Source organism: Camelina sativa, chromosome 4 (genome assembly GCF_030686135.1).
Source record: "Camelina sativa cultivar CO46 ecotype springtype chromosome 4, ASM3068613v1".
Taxonomy (NCBI): Eukaryota; Viridiplantae; Streptophyta; class Magnoliopsida; order Brassicales; family Brassicaceae; genus Camelina; species Camelina sativa.
Genome location: NC_141883.1, coordinates 22,400,853 through 22,417,173, shown reverse-complemented (window position 1 = coordinate 22,417,173; position 16,321 = coordinate 22,400,853). Strand labels below are relative to the sequence as shown.

The following is a 16,321-nucleotide window of genomic DNA, read 5'->3' as shown; positions in this document are numbered from 1 at the left end:
GGGGAAAGCTCGCCTCAGGTTAAGTATATAAACAGCGCTTTGAATTCCTCTTGTCTCCATCGTCTCCTCTGTCTAAGAGAGTCTGAGAAAATGGAAGATGTTAAGGTAGAAGTTAGGGAGGTAAAGAAGATTGAGAATGAGGCTTTGGAAACGGGTTTGGCAGAGAGATCGATGTTGCTAATGAAAGCTCCTTCTCTCGTCGCTCGTTCTCTCCAATCTCTTCCTTTTCCTGATGATCCGTACCGTCCTGACGCTAAAGTCATCCTCTACCTCGATCTTGTCGCTCACGAGGACGAAGAGACCAAAGTACGTTTTTACGTTTTTCTATCCCTCTCTGCATGCGTATCTCGTTTTATTGATTCTTCCTCCTCAGCAATTGCCAATTGGCGTGATTCTCTCTTTTTAGGGATTTGTTGTAACATTTTTGGAAATTTCAACATTTCAGAATCTTGCTTTTACATTCTCATTTTGATCAGAGGTCACTAAACATAGGTTAAGTATGTAAAACCATTTCTGCTAATTAGAGATCTTTCTCTGTTTCCTCTAGATGCTGTCTTGTAGGTTTCTTTTAACTCTCTGCAATTTGAGTTTGCTTTATATGTGAACTTTTTCTTGTTATTCACTTAAAATGTGTGTAAAAACATGTTACTCTTTTGCCTTTCACAGTTCGTTATGGAATTAGCTCGAGCTGAATCTGGAAACATGCCAAGGCGTTACACCTTAGATATGTCTAAAGATTTCGTCCCCATGAATGTTTTCTGTGAATCTTCAGATGGTAAGTAGAACACTTGTCCACACATTGTATTCTGAAATTATATTACTAACGGTTGGTTTGGTTCTTTCTATGGCATGAATCTTGGGTTACGTTCGTTTCATAATTGGCATTCTCATATCCTTGTTGTTGCGTTACGTTTATAAGCTTTTGGATCATTATGTGAAGAATTTAGCATTGGTTTGTTCATTTACACTCCAGAGGTGTACGGTGTACCTGATTTGTTTGACAGTTATGTCTTCAACAATGTTCTTTGTAGGAAAGATGTCAGTAGAAGGGAAGATAAAGAACAAATTTGACATGAGACCTCATAACGAGAACATTGAGAGCTATGGTAGATTGTGCCGTGAAAGAACAAACAATTATATGGGCAAAAATAGACAGATCCAGGTTGTTGTAAAGATGTGTGAGGTGACATGGATTTTCAAACAAACCTCCTCTGCATTTTTTGGATGATCATGTTTCTGGCTTCTTGATCAGGTCATTGATAATGCCAGAGGAATGCATATGAGGCCAATGCCAGGAATGATAATCCCAACGGCGGCTCCTGTATTTATCTTTTCCCAATTGAAAACACACACATTACTGTTGCTTAAGGATCTTGACATTTTTACAAGTCGTTCATTTGTATCAGGACAAGAAGAAAGTCACAAACAGGACATCAGAAATGAAGAGAACAAGAAGGGACCGTAGAGAGATGGAGGAGGTCATGTTTAATCTCTTTGAAAGACAATCAAATTGGACTCTGAGGCAGCTTATTCAGGAAACTGACCAACCTGAGGTAAGCAGAAAGATATTATTACAGACTTTTTTGTATAGTGCTTGATTGAGAAATAAGAAAACAAATACCAAAACCATCAAAGTTTCTGCTGCTTTATGAGTAATGGTATGGAATGTGGATTTGGCGTAGCAATTCCTGAAAGACTTGCTGAGAGATCTTTGCATATACAACAACAAAGGGAGCAACCAAGGAACTTATGAGCTGAAGCCTGAGTACAAGAAAGCCACACAGGAGTAGGTTTGGTGATCAAAACAGGTTTTTCAGGTTTCGGATAATAATTAAACTAAGCAATATCTGATTTTCTAGTAAAGGTTAAGCTTAGTTAGTTACTTTTTATTGTAACTGCTCTTCATGACTATAACAAGTAACGAAGGTTCATTCAGTAGTATGCTTTAAATCTTCACAATATTAAAAAATATTTTCTAGTCATGTTTTGTAAAGTAATCTAGTTTCCAAGCTCATAAATCCAAAAGTTATGGCTTTACAAGCTTTAAGAGAATTTACACCAACACAAGTAAAAAGGTTACATGAAGAATTGGATTCGAGAACTATCTAACCAAAACATTTAACCATTGTTTTACTTTTTGACAAAAGAAAAATTCATAACCGAGTTTGGTATATAATAAGCAAAATCTTGAAAATTTGATTATTATGTAATTAGGTTAGGATTGGTCTATTTCGGTTTGGTTCAATATGTTATCCTTCAATTTTTGGGGTTTGATTTGGTTTAATTTACTCGACAACTTAAAAAAAAATGGGTAAAAAAGACATAACAAACAAAAAAAACTCGCACCGGTGGTCCCGGTTAAGATGTCGCCGCCACCGTCGCCGCCGCAACATCGTATCGGATTGCCATGGCCCGAGCTCAACGATGGTTTGCAGTACAAGGATGTCGTCTCATCTTCTGAGTCAGGTCTGTCACTCTTATTGCTTCAGAATACAAAAGTTTTGGTTCTTTTGTTTTTGAAATTGTGGATTTTTTTTTGTATACAGAGTTAACGACGGTATCAGAATTCTACTTCACCAAATACAAGAGCTCAGCTCCATTGCTAGGGTTCTAATCTTCTTCTCTTCGTCTACAATATCGTTTTCACGTTTCATTCTTTTAAATTCTTTTTTTTTTTTTTTTTGGTTTTTTCAGGTGGATTCAACGAATTCAAAACGGACAGGTTTGCTCTTTTATAACACATTTTTGTCACGCTTGATTCTGGAGAATTTTGTAATTTTATTTCTTGTTATGAAACGTTTTTTGCAGATACAAATTGATGGGGAAGTTGTGAAAGATCCAAACACAGTTCTTAGGTTCAGTTTTACTACATTGATTTTTGAACATTTTGACGAATTGTTTAGCTTTTGTAAAGGTGTTTCATCTTTTGTTTCTGCCTCAGGAGTGGTTCCAAGTTAGTTTACCATAGGCTCCCTTGGAAGGAACCTGACACGCCATACTCGCTAGATATTTTGTATGAAGACGATGATTTGGTAACCTCCTTTGCTCTGAACAAAACATAGACAACTCTTGTTATGTTGTTTAAATTTGGCATTGTAATAATATCATTTTGTTCTCTTAACTTTGTTCTCAACTTGCAGTGATGTGTGTGTATTTGGTGGATTTCATATGATGCAGATCGCTTTGAACAAGCCTTCTGGACTTCAAGTATTGCCAGGGGGACTTTTCCAGCAACGGACTTTGTTGACGCAGTTGCAGTGGTGGTTTGGTAAAAAAGATACTTCCACCGGTGCACGTGAATTACACCCTGTCCCTGTACATCGACTAGGTAGAGGAACATCAGGTTAGTAGTGTATAGACTTTTCATTTGACCAACTAAGATGCTAGTGTATTCTCTGCACCTTGATAAATAATTACACTCTTCACTGGATTTCTCAGTTAACATTGCGAAAGCCTTCTTTTCTATTAGAAAATTGTTAAGATATGTTGTTTTCAATTTATTTCATTTGTTTGAGTGGATGGATTCTTTTTTCAGGTATACTTCTCTGCGCAAAGACAAAGCTTGCAAAAACGAAACTGGCAGCTTATTTTGCTGAGGGAACATCTCTTGTCGGGTCCAGGTAAGTTCAAACATCATTTCCGGCTTTATTTTTGTCTCAGCTCATTCTTGAAAAGATTCTTGGTCTTTATATATAGGGTACTCTCAATACTTTCTCAAGAATTAAAGTTTTTATTCTTACAGTAACTTGGATCAAGATTGTGGAACCGGAAGAAAGCTTTCAAAGATATATCGAGCACTGGCAGATGGTATAGTTGAAGCAGATGAGGCAAGGCCATATTATTGTTTGTGCTGAGAATGCTATGAATATACATAAATATGCAACTGAAATAGCGTCAGTGGACATGATCCTTCGTTTTATTTACATTTTAAAGGTAGTAATCCAACAGCCTATCGGAGTGGTTCGATATCCCGGGGTCGCAAAAGGATTATATGTTGCTTCCCCGGAAGGTTAGATCTACTATCTCCTACCATTAGCTAGAGTAACAGAATATTCCACACGAATTATGATTTGTTCTCACTCTATAGCTTTTTTTTTTTGTTTTCGTCAGGCAAATCTGCTTTCAGCAAAGTAGTTGTTCTGGAGAGGGACAGAAAAAAAAATTGCACGTTAGTTAAGGTGTTCGTCTGTTCCATCTTATTTCCAGTTTCATACGTAGAGATAGTAAAAACCAAAACGAAGTTCTTCTCACAATCACCTGTTTTTTATGCAAAACAGGTAGAGATACAATCTGGAAGACCACATCAGATCCGGATTCATCTTGCATACATTGGACACCCCTTGGTAGGTAAAAACTCTGTTTCCTTCTGGTCTGTCACAGGTGTTGAGCTGGTATTTTGTGTGGTTTGTGGATTTATAGTCCCTCATTATTATAGTTAGCAGATGATTTCTTGCAGCTCTAGTTATTTATCAATTAGGCAATTATGGAACAAATGAACTGCTCTTGTTGGAAAACTTTAGTAAAACACTTAATAAAAAAGAGATGGTATCATGTTTTGATGGATAAAAAGGCCTTACTCCCACTTGATGATTTAACAAGTTATAATTGTGAGCCTACATATAGTTACAGTCTAGGACATGAGTTGCTTATGGCATAGTCTAGGAAGACTTTTGCTACGCATAATGTTAATAGGATCTCAGTGCAAGTCAGCAAACATGAACCTTAGATACAGGTAGCTTACGTTCTGATCAAAGTGCAGGGGACCCTCTTTATGTTGCGGGCGGACAACCAAAGTGCTTTGATACAGATCTTGTAGATGATGCTGCTGCCTTTGCCGAAGATGGGTACGAACTCGGATCACTTTTCTTCCTACTTACATTTTCCAATACGTTTTCTATATTCCTTGAGCTGTGAATCCTCGGAAATCAAACAATATCCAAGCTAACAAATGTAGTACAATGTAATCTTACAGCCTAGGTAGTTAAGTAGTTTCATGTGGAGTGTAGATTGGTCTGAAAACTAGATGCGATTATCTGTTATGACAAGTCTCGTAATGGTATTAATTGATAAATGCACTATGCCTGAGTATATTGCAGGGGGTACAGAAGGCCAAATCAGTCTGTTCCTGGGGATTGTGGATATCATCTGCATGCTCATCAAGTGGAGCTACTTAACCTGTTGAACACTCGTAAGGTAACACATGTAGATCATACTTAAGCCTCAGTTGTCTATTAGTGGCTTTGCAAAAGTTGACAAGCTTTTTACCAGATCTCTCAGTCCTTATATCTAAACCACCCGATTGTTCGTGTCCTTACCATACTGCAGGTAGTAAAAATTGTAGCTCCGTTACCAACAATTCTCCAAACAAGCTCCGAGGCACAAGAAAAAAGTTTACCTCCTGCAAGTTAAGTTGAATGTTGCATTAGTCTTTCACTGTACAACATTAGACATGCTTGTTCATCAAGTGTTATCCTTCTTGAAAAACATACAGAGAGCTAAGCTTAGCTCTTAGCTCCCTCTGTTATTATCAGCAATATTACAAATACAAACATCAGCTATGAATTTTTCTGCAGGCACCTAACTTAAGCTGAACCCAAAAAAAAAATGCCTATATTAACTGACATTCTAAATTAAAAAGAAAAAAAAAAAGGATGTTAAAGAGATATAATACAGATAGGATGGACAAACAAAGAATATGCCAATCCTCCAAAACAAACTAATCATGACCCTAAGAAGCTTTTAAATCACGTGGCTGCCTCTGCTACACCATTTACCCCTCCTATGTTACATCCATCCTTAGCACTTGAGGCCTCTGCTCTATCTTCGTTATGCTTCCCAAAGCTCAAAATCCCACCACCATTAACATCCAGCCGAATCTCTTTACCAACTTGCTGCTTAAGATGCGAGGAAAATGCTTCAGGGCAACTTGCAAGCAACTTGGCTGACTCTGGCAAAGATGTGAGCCCGGTTTGAATTCTGTTGCCATCCCAAAAACCGTAGCTCGTAATAGGAACATTCTGAAGGTGTTGCTGGTTAATGTAATGAAGTCTTATATCATGGTCTCTGCTCAAGGTTGATGATGACCTGACACTTCCACAAGGATTGTGTTTTTGTTTTATTCCATTCTCATCAGCTGTAAGTACTGTGCCAAAAAGCTTCACATCACCATTCTTATCGAGTCTCTCAGTATCAGACAAACTAAACGAATGGCTCCTGCTATGACCAGATTTGCCCTCTTTATGGGATACTGCCAGAAGATTAGGAGCTGAACTAGTACACTTGTTGAGTGAGAAACCTTCACCTGTACGTTGGGTTTTCACAATCAAATCAGATTTTGACCTACTTATCCTGCTCGGATCTTGGATGGCTGATCTCTTGGGAATTTGACAAGATTCCGCATAGTTTGCATTTAGATGACCATTCTGCTCAGGGTTTACATGTCCTATCACCTGAAGTTGCCCATCCAATTCCACATTGTCCTTGGAAGACTGCCAACCCAAGTCATGTGTTTCGACAGCTTGTCCAACAAGAGAATGTCCAGATTTGCCCTCTGTATGGCAATTTGGATTTCCTCGTGGTACACTGACACCTATAGGGTTTTCTGTACACACCTCAATCGGAACATGGTGCAGACAGTCAGGGTACTTGAAACCTGAAGGTGCACTTTCAGGTTCAAGGCCAGAACTTCTGGTTCTGTTTGCAGCTTGCATCACTCCATCCTGATTCTTTGAACTAAGTTTAGGGATTGCAGAACCTTGATCTCCTGAGCCCTTTCGTGAGCTTTCTGCAGGGGTTTCCACAATAACATTGGAAAGAACACTTAGGCCACAATACAAGGGCTCAGAAGATACAGCAACAGATGTTAACACACCTTCATCAATTATTGACAGTAGGTCATTGCTCTTGCTTTTTCCGGCAGCCTGAGACTGGCTCTCAACAGTATTAATGTCTACCAAATCTCTGCAAGATTCTGAAATTAGACCCGGTAAACCACCATTGATATATGCATTGTTCACGGGATTACTACCATCTTGCATATATGTCAACCCATTCTCTTGCTCTGATCTACTAAGGTCGGCTTTTACATTTGCAGAGCCTGAATGATTAGCACCATCCTGATTCATATTAAAAGGTGATGTAGGAGAATTCATATCCATCTTTGCACAAACTCCATTATTGCATATGCCAGAGTTACTCTCCATAGGACAAGGATCTTCCAAATCGCTTCCACCACCCTCATTGCCATTATCAACACTTACAGATGTGCTTACATTTCCAGATCCAGACTGTATAAATTCCAACCCAAGACATTTCCGAACTTTGCTAAAGAAAACCCTACACTGATCCGGAGACCTTGATCCGACATACCTCGATATTGAAGCAAAATTCTTGCCAAATAACGAAAACCCCTGTATAAAGGTAGACCTCTCATCATCTGTCCAATGAATAGGACCCGTTTCCCCACAGCTCTCTTCCGAACATGAGTCATCTTCTTCATTGCTGTTCTCATTATGTAGAGTATGAGATATCCGAGGTTTCTTCACAACTGGGTTAAACTTCAGATGATCCATACACCTCTCTCTCGAGCTCACGGAAGTCCTTAAACAAGAATTTATTTGCTCTGATGACAAAGGACCAACAGCTAAAACATCTGCACCAACAGTTCTCTTACGAGGGAAATCAAAACTGTAGGAGCAACCTTCAGAGTTATTTCCATCGTGCTGCAATGAATTAGAACTGCTGCAACCTCTAAGGGTGATCCTTTTGGATGCGATCGGCCTGGTTGGTGCAACCTTTCCAGCGTTTGCTGCTGCTATAACGGAGACAGATCCTAAAAGATCAAGAGAGGCAGTCCCCATATCACGTTTCCATTTTTTCCGTGGCGCCAACATGTAGGTATGCTTCCCTTCCTTACCATAAGCACGCTGCTTCTTTATTTTCCCGAAACAATCAGACTTGTGATTTTTGTAGTAGTAATCAATACAGTCCGCAGTTGTCTTTTGTTTAAGATATGAAGCAATCTTCTTGAAATCCTTCCCATGCAATGCTAGCATTTTGAGAAATATCTCTTTCTCCTCTGAGGTCCAAGGATTAATCATTGTTCTTTCCTTCTCAACGTCACATGGATCTTCAACCAGTCCATTGCTAGAGATAAACCTCGACATCACCCTCTCTTTCTCATCCAAAATCATAGCAGGCATTCTCAAAATGTCTCTAAAAGGCTTTAGATGGGTACCCGGAAGTAGCTTTTCCATATAACTTACAAGTTCAGTTGTGGGGATTACACTATCCTTTCTTGGAGCTGCACATGTAGAGTAAAACAGTTATTAGCTTCAAAATTTGATGAAAAAAAAAAGACATCAAATTTGATCATTATCCCAAATTGTAGATGTTTTCTCTCAAGAATTCACGCCCTTGACAAATCACACATTTCAAGTCCTTACAACTAAGTCAGTATTTACCACAGGAAAAGCGAGAAAAATTAAACAGAGTTAAATGCTCTACAGAAGGACATACCAAGACTGACACCTTACTATGACAATATAAAAGCCTAATTTTATCCCAGACAAAGAAAAACCACAAAAAGCATAAAGTACCAGAGTAGATAGAGGAGAGAAAAAGAGATTTGAAAACTTTACCTGAAGAAGAGAACCTCAGGCGTACAGGTTGGGGAAGCTTCAGATATCCTCCATTTTTTGCATTCGGATATAGTTCTGTTTTTTTGCTAGACTTTGATTGGTACTTTGTTGACGCTAGCTGATGCAAATCTTTCTTCCAAGAGAGCTGAAACGCTTTAAACTGAAGGAGCAAAATTTTCTCCCGAGCTCGCAAAAGCTCCACCCTATCTGCAATTTTTTCTTTGACATGAGAATCAAACTGCGTATGACATATGCTAGGGAATCTTGAGCCATCAAACGAACAGAAATTTCTTGGAAGCAAATCATTGAATACTCCAGAAGATTCACAGGCATATTTCTTATTGGAAGAATACAACGTAGCACAGAGTAAGTCCTCTTTGGAGGCCATGCTATCATCAGCAGCAGAGAGCTCGATAATTTCCTGATTGACAAAAGCAGGTGTGTTAATCTCTTTGGAAGAAGCAGCTGCCTTCATAGACGGCATGGGCAGTAAATCTTCATTGCTTTCGACAGTGGCAAAAGATTGGGATAGGGATTTAACTTCTCCAGGATTATCTTCAAAAACATCCACAGGAACCTTGGCTAAACCGGACTGATGAACAAGAGATCTCACCAGTGTTTCAGTAACAGAGGGAGCTGCTACCTTAGGACCTAAAATACACGAAGCTTCCTGCTCCTTGGGCACATTTGCATCTCCCTCACAAAAGTGTGAACTGGGTCCAACAACATGGCAGTGTCTTCCACGTTCAAGCTTTAGTGCCCTATGTTTGTTTTCAAGGAGATCAATTTCCGATTCAGTCATCTCCACAGCTTTCAAAATTTCACTTTTCCAGGAAAGTAATCTGTTCATTGATGTTAATTGGACAGAACTGGAATCCCCTGTACCAGGATCATCAGTGCAAAGCAACTCATTGAGCAAACAGCCAAAACGTTCCATTGAGATGTTATCGAGCTCCTCTATATTGATTGGAAATTGTTCAAGGTGAAAACTAGATACGGGACTAGGTGAACGGCATATGTTACTGACATCACAAGCAGCTATAGCCGCCTTCGCAGATGATTTATCTGCAAACCCTGCAGACACACACAAAAACAAAATTACGTTACATTGTCCCCTGCAGAAGATATGGAGCGAGTGTATAAAAAACAAGTGGGAAAAACATGGTAGAAAGAGAAAGGGAAATCAGTGTCTACAAGAACAGATACATGGAAGAACTCCAAGTAACAGGAAAGTAACGCAGGTAACTCCAAATAGAACAAAGTTGAGAATAGCATGCAGAGGGAAACATTAACAAACTGTACCATACCTGGTGATGAACTGCAAGCTACAGAGGATGGCGTTGTAGGGGAACCATAATCTGGAACAGTGGCTGCTGTAGGACTTTTGTCAGCAATATTTTTGTTCAAAGAATGCAGTTCCTCTGAACCGTTCTCCAACAATGTTGTTCCATCTTCATTTGTGTTAAAATCAACTCTCTTTTTCTCATATTTTGCAAGGCCCTCACCCCACCCGAGACGTTGTTTCTTTCTAGAGCTCATCTCCTCAGAAAGATGAGTAGTTGTGGCACAGGCAGTGGCATCTCCTGAAGAAGATTGAGTCACAGTAACAGTTTTAGGAAGAGCCTCAGTCTTCCGATCACTGGAGTCAACAACCCCCAAGCTTTTTAAGCTACTTGAATGACTAAAACCTGAACTCTGAGATGCAAAACTCCCAGAACTGTTCCACAGTGGAAGTTTCCCAATTGCTCCCAGAGCACTCTCCTTTGCACATTTCCTAGCACCGTCTAAATCACTGATACCATGTAACCTATTATCTTCTTGCGGGTCTTTCAGATGAAGTTGTTCCCAAGTCCCCTCCAGCTCTGCATTGAGGATTGGGGGATCTAATGAATTATCATTAGCTATCCTTCGACCATAGATCAAATCATTGCATTGCTTTGCTGGAGAACAAACCTTATTGCCATAATTGTTCTCCGACGAAGGCCGTTCAAACAAGCTAACACAGTCAGAATGAGGATCTGAAGGAAGTGATAGCCTTTGATCTGAAAATTTCTGCTCACTTTTAAACTTCAGTGACCGTACTGGGGTATAGACCTCAGTGTCCGGGTGATGAGCAGAGTTGGTTGGATCGAAAGAGTTCACGGCAGTAGTATGAGTATCAGAAGCGTGTAGCGGCCTTTCATCAACTGACCTCCGACCATTTCTAATACCAAATGGCCTCTCAAAACTTCTAGATGATCCGTTGCTCATCTCCCATGTATTGCATTTCCATTCCTTCTGGCATACAGAAACTCTATCATCCCTGCAATTCCTGGTATATCTCCAGTCTCCACGTGATGCAGATGGCCTATAGTAATCATTGTCAAAAATACGGGCACTGGACCGAGAAGATGTGTATCCATGACTACTCTCCTCCGCAAACTGGTGCCGTCCACCCTGCTTACCATGACCTTCAGAAAAAAAGAAAAATTGAAGAAAAAGGAATATGAGAATCAAAAACTAAAGCAAGACCTATGTACATCCAAATAACTAAAAAAAAGGCATCTCTCCACAAAATTAAATTTTGTCCTTTTACTGCTGGCAAAACATGTAGTATAAGATTCTCCAAAAGTCAGTCAAAACTGAGAATCATCCTAACGAGAAATCAATTTGAGGAGACAAAATAAAAAAAAATGCAACTAAGCTCACACAGGGGTTTCAAAACTGCAAGATGATGATGACCTATCTTCATCCAAATCTATAACATGTAAAACTAAAACTAACAGCAGTTCACTATGTTAGGCTCTAATCTCCGTTTCAAGATTCATGAACACAAAACAAAAACACAATTGAAGCTACAAAAAGTCCTATCTCTATCAAACTATATCTACCTGAGTATTAAAAATTGCGCCTTTCAAGAGTAAACATCATCAATTTCACTTCCTGTCAATCCGCAGAGCTGGGGTAATGCTCCCAAAAAAAAAAACCTAAACTCAATCAATCTAAGAAACAAGGATTTGCCTCTAAATCAATCAGCCCTTTATTTTTTTAAAAAGGGAAAATCCATAGAAATAGAATCTACCAAAAACGGAGCCGGCAGAATCAAAGCCCTAATTAGAGAGAGAGAAAAAAAAAAAAAAAGAGAGAGAGGGGACTTACAAGAAGAAGAAGAAGAAGAAGAAGGCCGGCGGAAGTCACCAGATCCCCAACGTGAAAACTCTCGAGGAACATGGTGAGAAGAAGGAGTAGAAGAAGGAGAATCCCTCCATCGAAAAGGCGAATCAAAAGAAGAAGGTTCAGGCCTATCGTGTTTCCTCTGCCTCAAGAGCTCTTTCCGATCCCACGATGCGTGATCCTGCGGCATCAAGTTATCCAGAAGAATCGCATAAGAGTAACCCCTCCCTTTAACTCCAGATTCCCCCCTCTTCCCGTCGTCCGTAGGAAACCCAAAAAGAGATAAGGCTTCGAAAAAAAAAAATCAAGAGCGCAGCAGCAGCAGCTGAGGGGGAGGAAACCAAAATCAATGGAAGGCTTCTTCTTCTTCTGATAAACAAAAAAATCAAACTAGGGTTTCGTCAATCCGAAGCAAACCCAGAAAACAGAATCAAAAACAAGGCGGAGGTGGAAACCTGTAGAAGAGAGAGAGAGAGAGAGAGAGGAGCCCCCAAAGCTGTATTGTATAACAACACTAGTGAGAGAGAGAGAGAGATGAGAGATGAGAGAGAGAGATTTCACCGGTGCTAAAAAAAAGAGAAAAGAGGTTTCCTTTAATTTCGGGGTTGAAGACGAAACCAAAAGTTTGGATTTTATTATATCGGCGATTTCTCTCTGTATATGTATTTTAGCTTAGCTCCCCAGAAAAAAAAAAACAAAAAAACAAAAAAAAAAGAGAAAGATAGAGAAGAAGAAGAAAGAAGGATGAAAGAGAAAAAAAAATAATAATAATTATCCCTCTCTCTGTGTAACCTAAAGATGCCAATTAAACTCTATTTCATTTTCTTTTTCGCGTCCGCTCTCTTCTTTTTTCTTTTATATATTTATAATTTTAAAAAAAAAAAATTGTAAATATGGCCAAAAAGTAAAAATAAAAAAAAATTGATTTTTACTTTTTATTTTATTTTATTTTATTTGTCTCTCAATCTAATCCATGACTTTGTCTACTACAACGAAAGTATTAAATTAAAAAATTAGTAAATAATTATAACCAATGGGAAGAGAGATAATTATTTTAATTTAAAATTAAATTAAAACTTTATCTTCATTCATCGACTTGTGTTAGTTGATTGATTAAGCAGAGAGAGAGAGAGAGAGAGAGACGCCTTCACACCGCAGGCTCTTCTCTTAAAAAGATCTTTTCTTTTTTTTGGGTCTTCTTCGTTGTGTGAGATGGCGCATCAAGACAACTTTGTTCATCATCATAGGTATAGTTAGTTTCTGTCTTTTTTTTTTCTTCTTCTGAATCGAATCACATTTGGAAGGTGGTTTTTGATCTGTTATTAGGAGTTGATGTTTTGGTTTTTGGTGCATTGTATAATATAGGTCTTCTATTGATTCCGACGCACGAGATCCTACTTTAGTGACTATTGAATTTCTTCGTGCTCGTTTACTTGCTGAAAGAGCTGTTTCCAAGAGTGCTAGAGCTAAGCTTGATGGACTCGCTGATAAAGTTTGTGTTCCCTTTGCTAATTTGTGTTTTCCAGTGAAGTTCTTTTTTTTTTTTTTTTTGGTGAGCTTATGTCTTTGTCTTAATCTTGTTAGGTAGCAGAGCTAGAGGAACAGCTAAAGATTGTATCTTTACAGAGAAGAAAGGCTGAACAGGCAACTGCTGAAGTTCTTGCCATCTTGGAAGAAAATGGATACACTGATGTCTCTGATGATTATGATGATTCCAACTCTGATCATGAATGCTACTCTCAGACAAATTCAGGTTAGAGTTCTATCTGAGTGGAGCTAAGTTTTTTCTTAAGTTATATTGAATTTGGTGGGAGGGTTAAATGAGATCGAGCAAACTCTCATTTTTGGAGGTTTATTTCTTTTCTAGCGTTTGGCAAAAGTTTATCCTGGAAAGGTCGCAGGAGGGAACCGGCTTCTTTTGACAAGATCAAGGAGAACCGGAATAGGAGACATCTTAGAGGTTTCGAGTCTCCTTATTTTTCCTCACCGAGACACCGACAAGGAAGATCTTGTCGGCAAATAAGACGCAGTGAATCTAGGTCTGTTTGTTATCTTTAGCTGTTCAGTGATGAGTAGCTATCATTGTGTGCTTGCCAATCAAAAACCATATTGTGCAAGCATTTCCTTAGAGATTTGAGATTGAAGGTTTTTTTTGTTATCTCCTGCTATATACATCATATATTGGCCTGATGGACTTATTGGTAAAGCTATTGTAAAACTTGCTTGTATATGTTGTGTATTATATAACCAACATTTTTGTACTTTTCAGAATTGCATCTGAAGATTACAAGAGAGATGGAAACTCAGTTGACTTTCAAGAAAATGGAGTTCGCACTGATGTTCTTCCTCAAACGAGTGAAGAAGCATCCAAAACCGTGGTTGATGTAACTGCTGTGAAGGGAGACGAAAGTTTGGACAAGTTGTCAAATTCAAACGGTTTAGACAAGGATAACACTATGGACATCAACTTGGAGAGAGCGTTAGAGAATCGTGCCCAGGTTATCGGGTCTTTTGAAGATATGGAAGAGACTCAAAGGGAGTGGGAGACAAAGTTCAGAGTGAGTAAATCATCTGCCCTGGTATGCCCTATTTCTCAGGTTTTGACCTCTTAGTAACGATCGTATATGTGAACTACAACATCAGTCTGTGATTATGGTATTTTCATGCTTATATGAATGATAAGTTCAAAATGTTTAAAAGGGAGTTCCAGATGTATGTGGGGGTTGTAATTGTGCATATATTTCACTTTTTCTGCATTTGATTCACTAGCTTAGCATCCATCACGAAAATACATCGAGTTTTTTTATCTGTCTTCTTTCCATTGTGATATAAAGTTATGGAATTGTTTGCTTTCCTTCTTCTTTGTATTCACTCTCACATATAACCATCTTGTTCCGGAAGACATTATCTTTAGTTCACAAATATGAAAAAAGGTCCATTTAAATTTAGCCTCGGTCATACACACAACAAGTAAAGTTAGCAAACAGATCAAAATTTCTATGAGTTCATCCTGATCAACATTTCTTGTCCAATCTTGCAGGATTTATGTGATGTAGGAAACCATTCAGATGTGACGGATGAAAGTAATGGGGCAAAGGCCCAAGCTCAGCTTCAAGATTCTATGGTAGTCCCCTCACTCCGTGATACAAGGTCTATAGCCAATGAAGTTGACTTTAGGGAACCGTCTGAAACTTTGTCGCATGGTTCGCCTGATAATTCAGTAACATCACCTGATACGTGTTGCAAAAGTTGCGGTTCCAGATCTGTGGAACAAGATGATTCTCCTTCTGGAGACAAAGGAAAACAAATTTCTGAGAGCCCTAAAAGTGAGTATTCCCATTCACAGAGCTGTAAAGGTATCAATGAGCATTCTTCATCAACTATTCGGTCACCTCCTGTAACGCAACCAAACTCGAGAGGTGGTTCCTTTTACAGTACTACCACTACTATCCAGAAAGTAGAGTATCCATTAGTTCCGCGGAAAGAGGAGAAGGCTGATACTTGTGAAACTGTACTCACCGCTCTAAAGCAAGCTAAGTTGTCTCTGCAAGAGAAAGTCAATAGCTTACATATCAGAAAACCTGATTGTCTCTCTGAAAGCTCATATCCTTCAACTCCAGGTGCATATATGAACACATACACACTACCAATAGAACCAGCGTTTAGTACTAAACCATCTCTCCCTGCTTCCATGGTAGAGTTTCCTGTTGACTGTGCTGGACTTTTCCGTGTACCCACTGTTTTTCCATCTGATGCTTCAAATAGGAACAATTTTCTAGCTTCAAGTTCTCAGAAAGCTATTGTTACCCATATGCCTGAGAGAGACATCGCCCTAGTACCTGGAAATCTCCTAAATGCTGGCTTCCAAAGCCAAGTAGAAACTAGTCCTCCTTTGTCAGTGGATGACCGACTTCTGACCACCCCATACATCGGTGGACCAAAACTATGGTCCAGCTTCAGGGCAGATGGTCCACCGATGGTTGATGTTCCAGGATTCAGACTTTATAAAGGTACACCAAGAGTTTCAGGCAGTGGAATCTCTGGTGGAACATCTGGTTTTGAAGGTAACCAAGTATCCTCTACTGGCTTCAACTTAGATAGACGAGCAAGTACATATACTCCCGTGATTCCTAGTAGAAGCTTGTATCCCGATTCAGTTCAAAGTAGTAGAGAATGGTATTCGACTCCTTATTACACCCGCCCGATTGGGCTGCCTCCTACTGGTGGTTCAGATGATGGCTTATTTAGGCGAGTATGATTCTGCTGGATGCTTGTGATCAAACCTGCATACCGTTATTGGTCATTTTAGAGCGTTGTTGTATACACTGTTTGTAGGCTATGTCAGCTTTGTATGGATTTGGCAGAAAAAACTCAAAATACTGTAAAGAGAGATGCAAAACTTGTGTATTTGATTCATAACTCTGTAAGACTAACCCCATAGGATCTTCTTGGTCGTTGATAATGTATGAAATCCCGTTTTATTGACTAAGTTTGTGCGTTCATATGATCAATTTATGTTATTCAACAGG

The 16,321-nt window shown here is 39.1% G+C and overlaps 4 protein-coding genes across 8 annotated transcripts; 3 read left to right on the top strand and 1 right to left on the bottom strand.

Moving 5' to 3' along the window:
- Positions 1 to 9: 9 nt before the first annotated feature.
- Positions 10 to 1,978, top strand: LOC104781071 (uncharacterized). 2 transcript variants are annotated; one of them, XM_010505661.3, is made up of 6 exons: positions 10 to 306; positions 667 to 775; positions 1,032 to 1,162; positions 1,253 to 1,321; positions 1,407 to 1,553; positions 1,683 to 1,978. In XM_010505661.3, exons 1-6 carry the CDS (start codon positions 91 to 93, stop codon positions 1,788 to 1,790), a joined length of 780 nt encoding a protein of 259 aa, XP_010503963.1. In that variant the 5' UTR covers positions 10 to 90; the 3' UTR covers positions 1,791 to 1,978. The 2 variants fall into 2 exon arrangements, with proteins under 2 accessions (XP_010503963.1, XP_087367522.1); XM_087511396.1 differs by lacking the exon at positions 10 to 306 and adding an exon at positions 386 to 557.
- Positions 1,979 to 2,290: 312 nt separating this feature from the next.
- On the top strand, positions 2,291 to 5,562 carry LOC104781069 (RNA pseudouridine synthase 5). 3 transcript variants are annotated; one of them, XR_015597444.1, is made up of 14 exons: positions 2,291 to 2,466; positions 2,547 to 2,607; positions 2,695 to 2,722; positions 2,809 to 2,855; positions 2,942 to 3,032; positions 3,178 to 3,343; positions 3,536 to 3,620; positions 3,743 to 3,827; positions 3,934 to 4,009; positions 4,111 to 4,178; positions 4,278 to 4,343; positions 4,760 to 4,844; positions 5,097 to 5,193; positions 5,326 to 5,562. XR_015597444.1 is itself a non-coding variant. In XM_010505656.3 (14 exons), the coding sequence occupies exons 1-14, from the start codon at positions 2,364 to 2,366 to the stop codon at positions 5,407 to 5,409; spliced, it is 1,146 nt and encodes a 381-aa protein (XP_010503958.2). In that variant the 5' UTR covers positions 2,292 to 2,363; the 3' UTR covers positions 5,410 to 5,562. The 3 variants fall into 3 exon arrangements, 2 of the variants coding, with proteins under 2 accessions (XP_010503958.2, XP_010503959.2); XM_010505656.3 differs by having other exon boundaries at positions 2,292 to 2,466; positions 4,278 to 4,347; XM_010505657.3 differs by having other exon boundaries at positions 2,424 to 2,461; positions 4,278 to 4,347.
- On the bottom strand, positions 5,457 to 12,623 carry LOC104781070 (uncharacterized). Its single transcript, XM_087511395.1, has 5 exons — positions 12,248 to 12,623; positions 11,778 to 12,161; positions 9,947 to 11,089; positions 8,640 to 9,713; positions 5,457 to 8,302 (listed from the first exon to the last, which is right to left on the bottom strand). Exons 2-5 carry the CDS (start codon positions 11,980 to 11,982, stop codon positions 5,745 to 5,747), a joined length of 4,980 nt encoding a protein of 1,659 aa, XP_087367521.1. The 5' UTR covers positions 11,983 to 12,161; positions 12,248 to 12,623; the 3' UTR covers positions 5,457 to 5,744.
- Positions 12,593 to 16,281, top strand: LOC104781068 (uncharacterized). 2 transcript variants are annotated; one of them, XM_010505654.2, is made up of 6 exons: positions 12,593 to 13,039; positions 13,158 to 13,284; positions 13,377 to 13,545; positions 13,660 to 13,831; positions 14,062 to 14,371; positions 14,833 to 16,281. In XM_010505654.2, exons 1-6 carry the CDS (start codon positions 13,005 to 13,007, stop codon positions 16,048 to 16,050), a joined length of 2,031 nt encoding a protein of 676 aa, XP_010503956.1. In that variant the 5' UTR covers positions 12,593 to 13,004; the 3' UTR covers positions 16,051 to 16,281. The 2 variants fall into 2 exon arrangements, with proteins under 2 accessions (XP_010503956.1, XP_010503957.1); XM_010505655.2 differs by having other exon boundaries at positions 12,828 to 13,039; positions 14,062 to 14,350.
- The last annotated feature ends 40 nt before the right edge of the window (positions 16,282 to 16,321 follow it).

Bases quoted from the DNA above. Each gene is read 5' to 3' on its own strand.
- LOC104781071 (XM_010505661.3), top strand. From the start codon at position 91: ATGGAAGATGTTAAGGTAGAAGTTAGGGAGGTAAAGAAGATTGAGAAT. The intron at 1,163-1,252 runs GTTGTTGTAAAG...CTTCTTGATCAG, and splicing joins GCAAAAATAGACAGATCCAG to GTCATTGATAATGCCAGAGG. The intron at 1,554-1,682 runs GTAAGCAGAAAG...GATTTGGCGTAG, and splicing joins AGGAAACTGACCAACCTGAG to CAATTCCTGAAAGACTTGCT.
- LOC104781069 (XM_010505656.3), top strand. From the start codon at position 2,364: ATGTCGCCGCCACCGTCGCCGCCGCAACATCGTATCGGATTGCCATGG. The intron at 4,845-5,096 runs GTACGAACTCGG...AGTATATTGCAG, and splicing joins GCTGCCTTTGCCGAAGATGG to GGGGTACAGAAGGCCAAATC. The intron at 5,194-5,325 runs GTAACACATGTA...ACCATACTGCAG, and splicing joins ACCTGTTGAACACTCGTAAG to GTAGTAAAAATTGTAGCTCC.
- LOC104781070 (XM_087511395.1), bottom strand. From the start codon at position 11,982: ATGCCGCAGGATCACGCATCGTGGGATCGGAAAGAGCTCTTGAGGCAG. The intron at 9,714-9,946 runs GTATGGTACAGT...GTGTGTCTGCAG, and splicing joins AGCTTGCAGTTCATCACCAG to GGTTTGCAGATAAATCATCT. The intron at 8,303-8,639 runs GTAAAGTTTTCA...CTACATGTGCAG, and splicing joins CCTGAGGTTCTCTTCTTCAG to CTCCAAGAAAGGATAGTGTA.
- LOC104781068 (XM_010505654.2), top strand. From the start codon at position 13,005: ATGGCGCATCAAGACAACTTTGTTCATCATCATAG. The intron at 13,285-13,376 runs GTTTGTGTTCCC...TAATCTTGTTAG, and splicing joins TTGATGGACTCGCTGATAAA to GTAGCAGAGCTAGAGGAACA. The intron at 13,832-14,061 runs GTCTGTTTGTTA...TGTACTTTTCAG, and splicing joins ATAAGACGCAGTGAATCTAG to AATTGCATCTGAAGATTACA.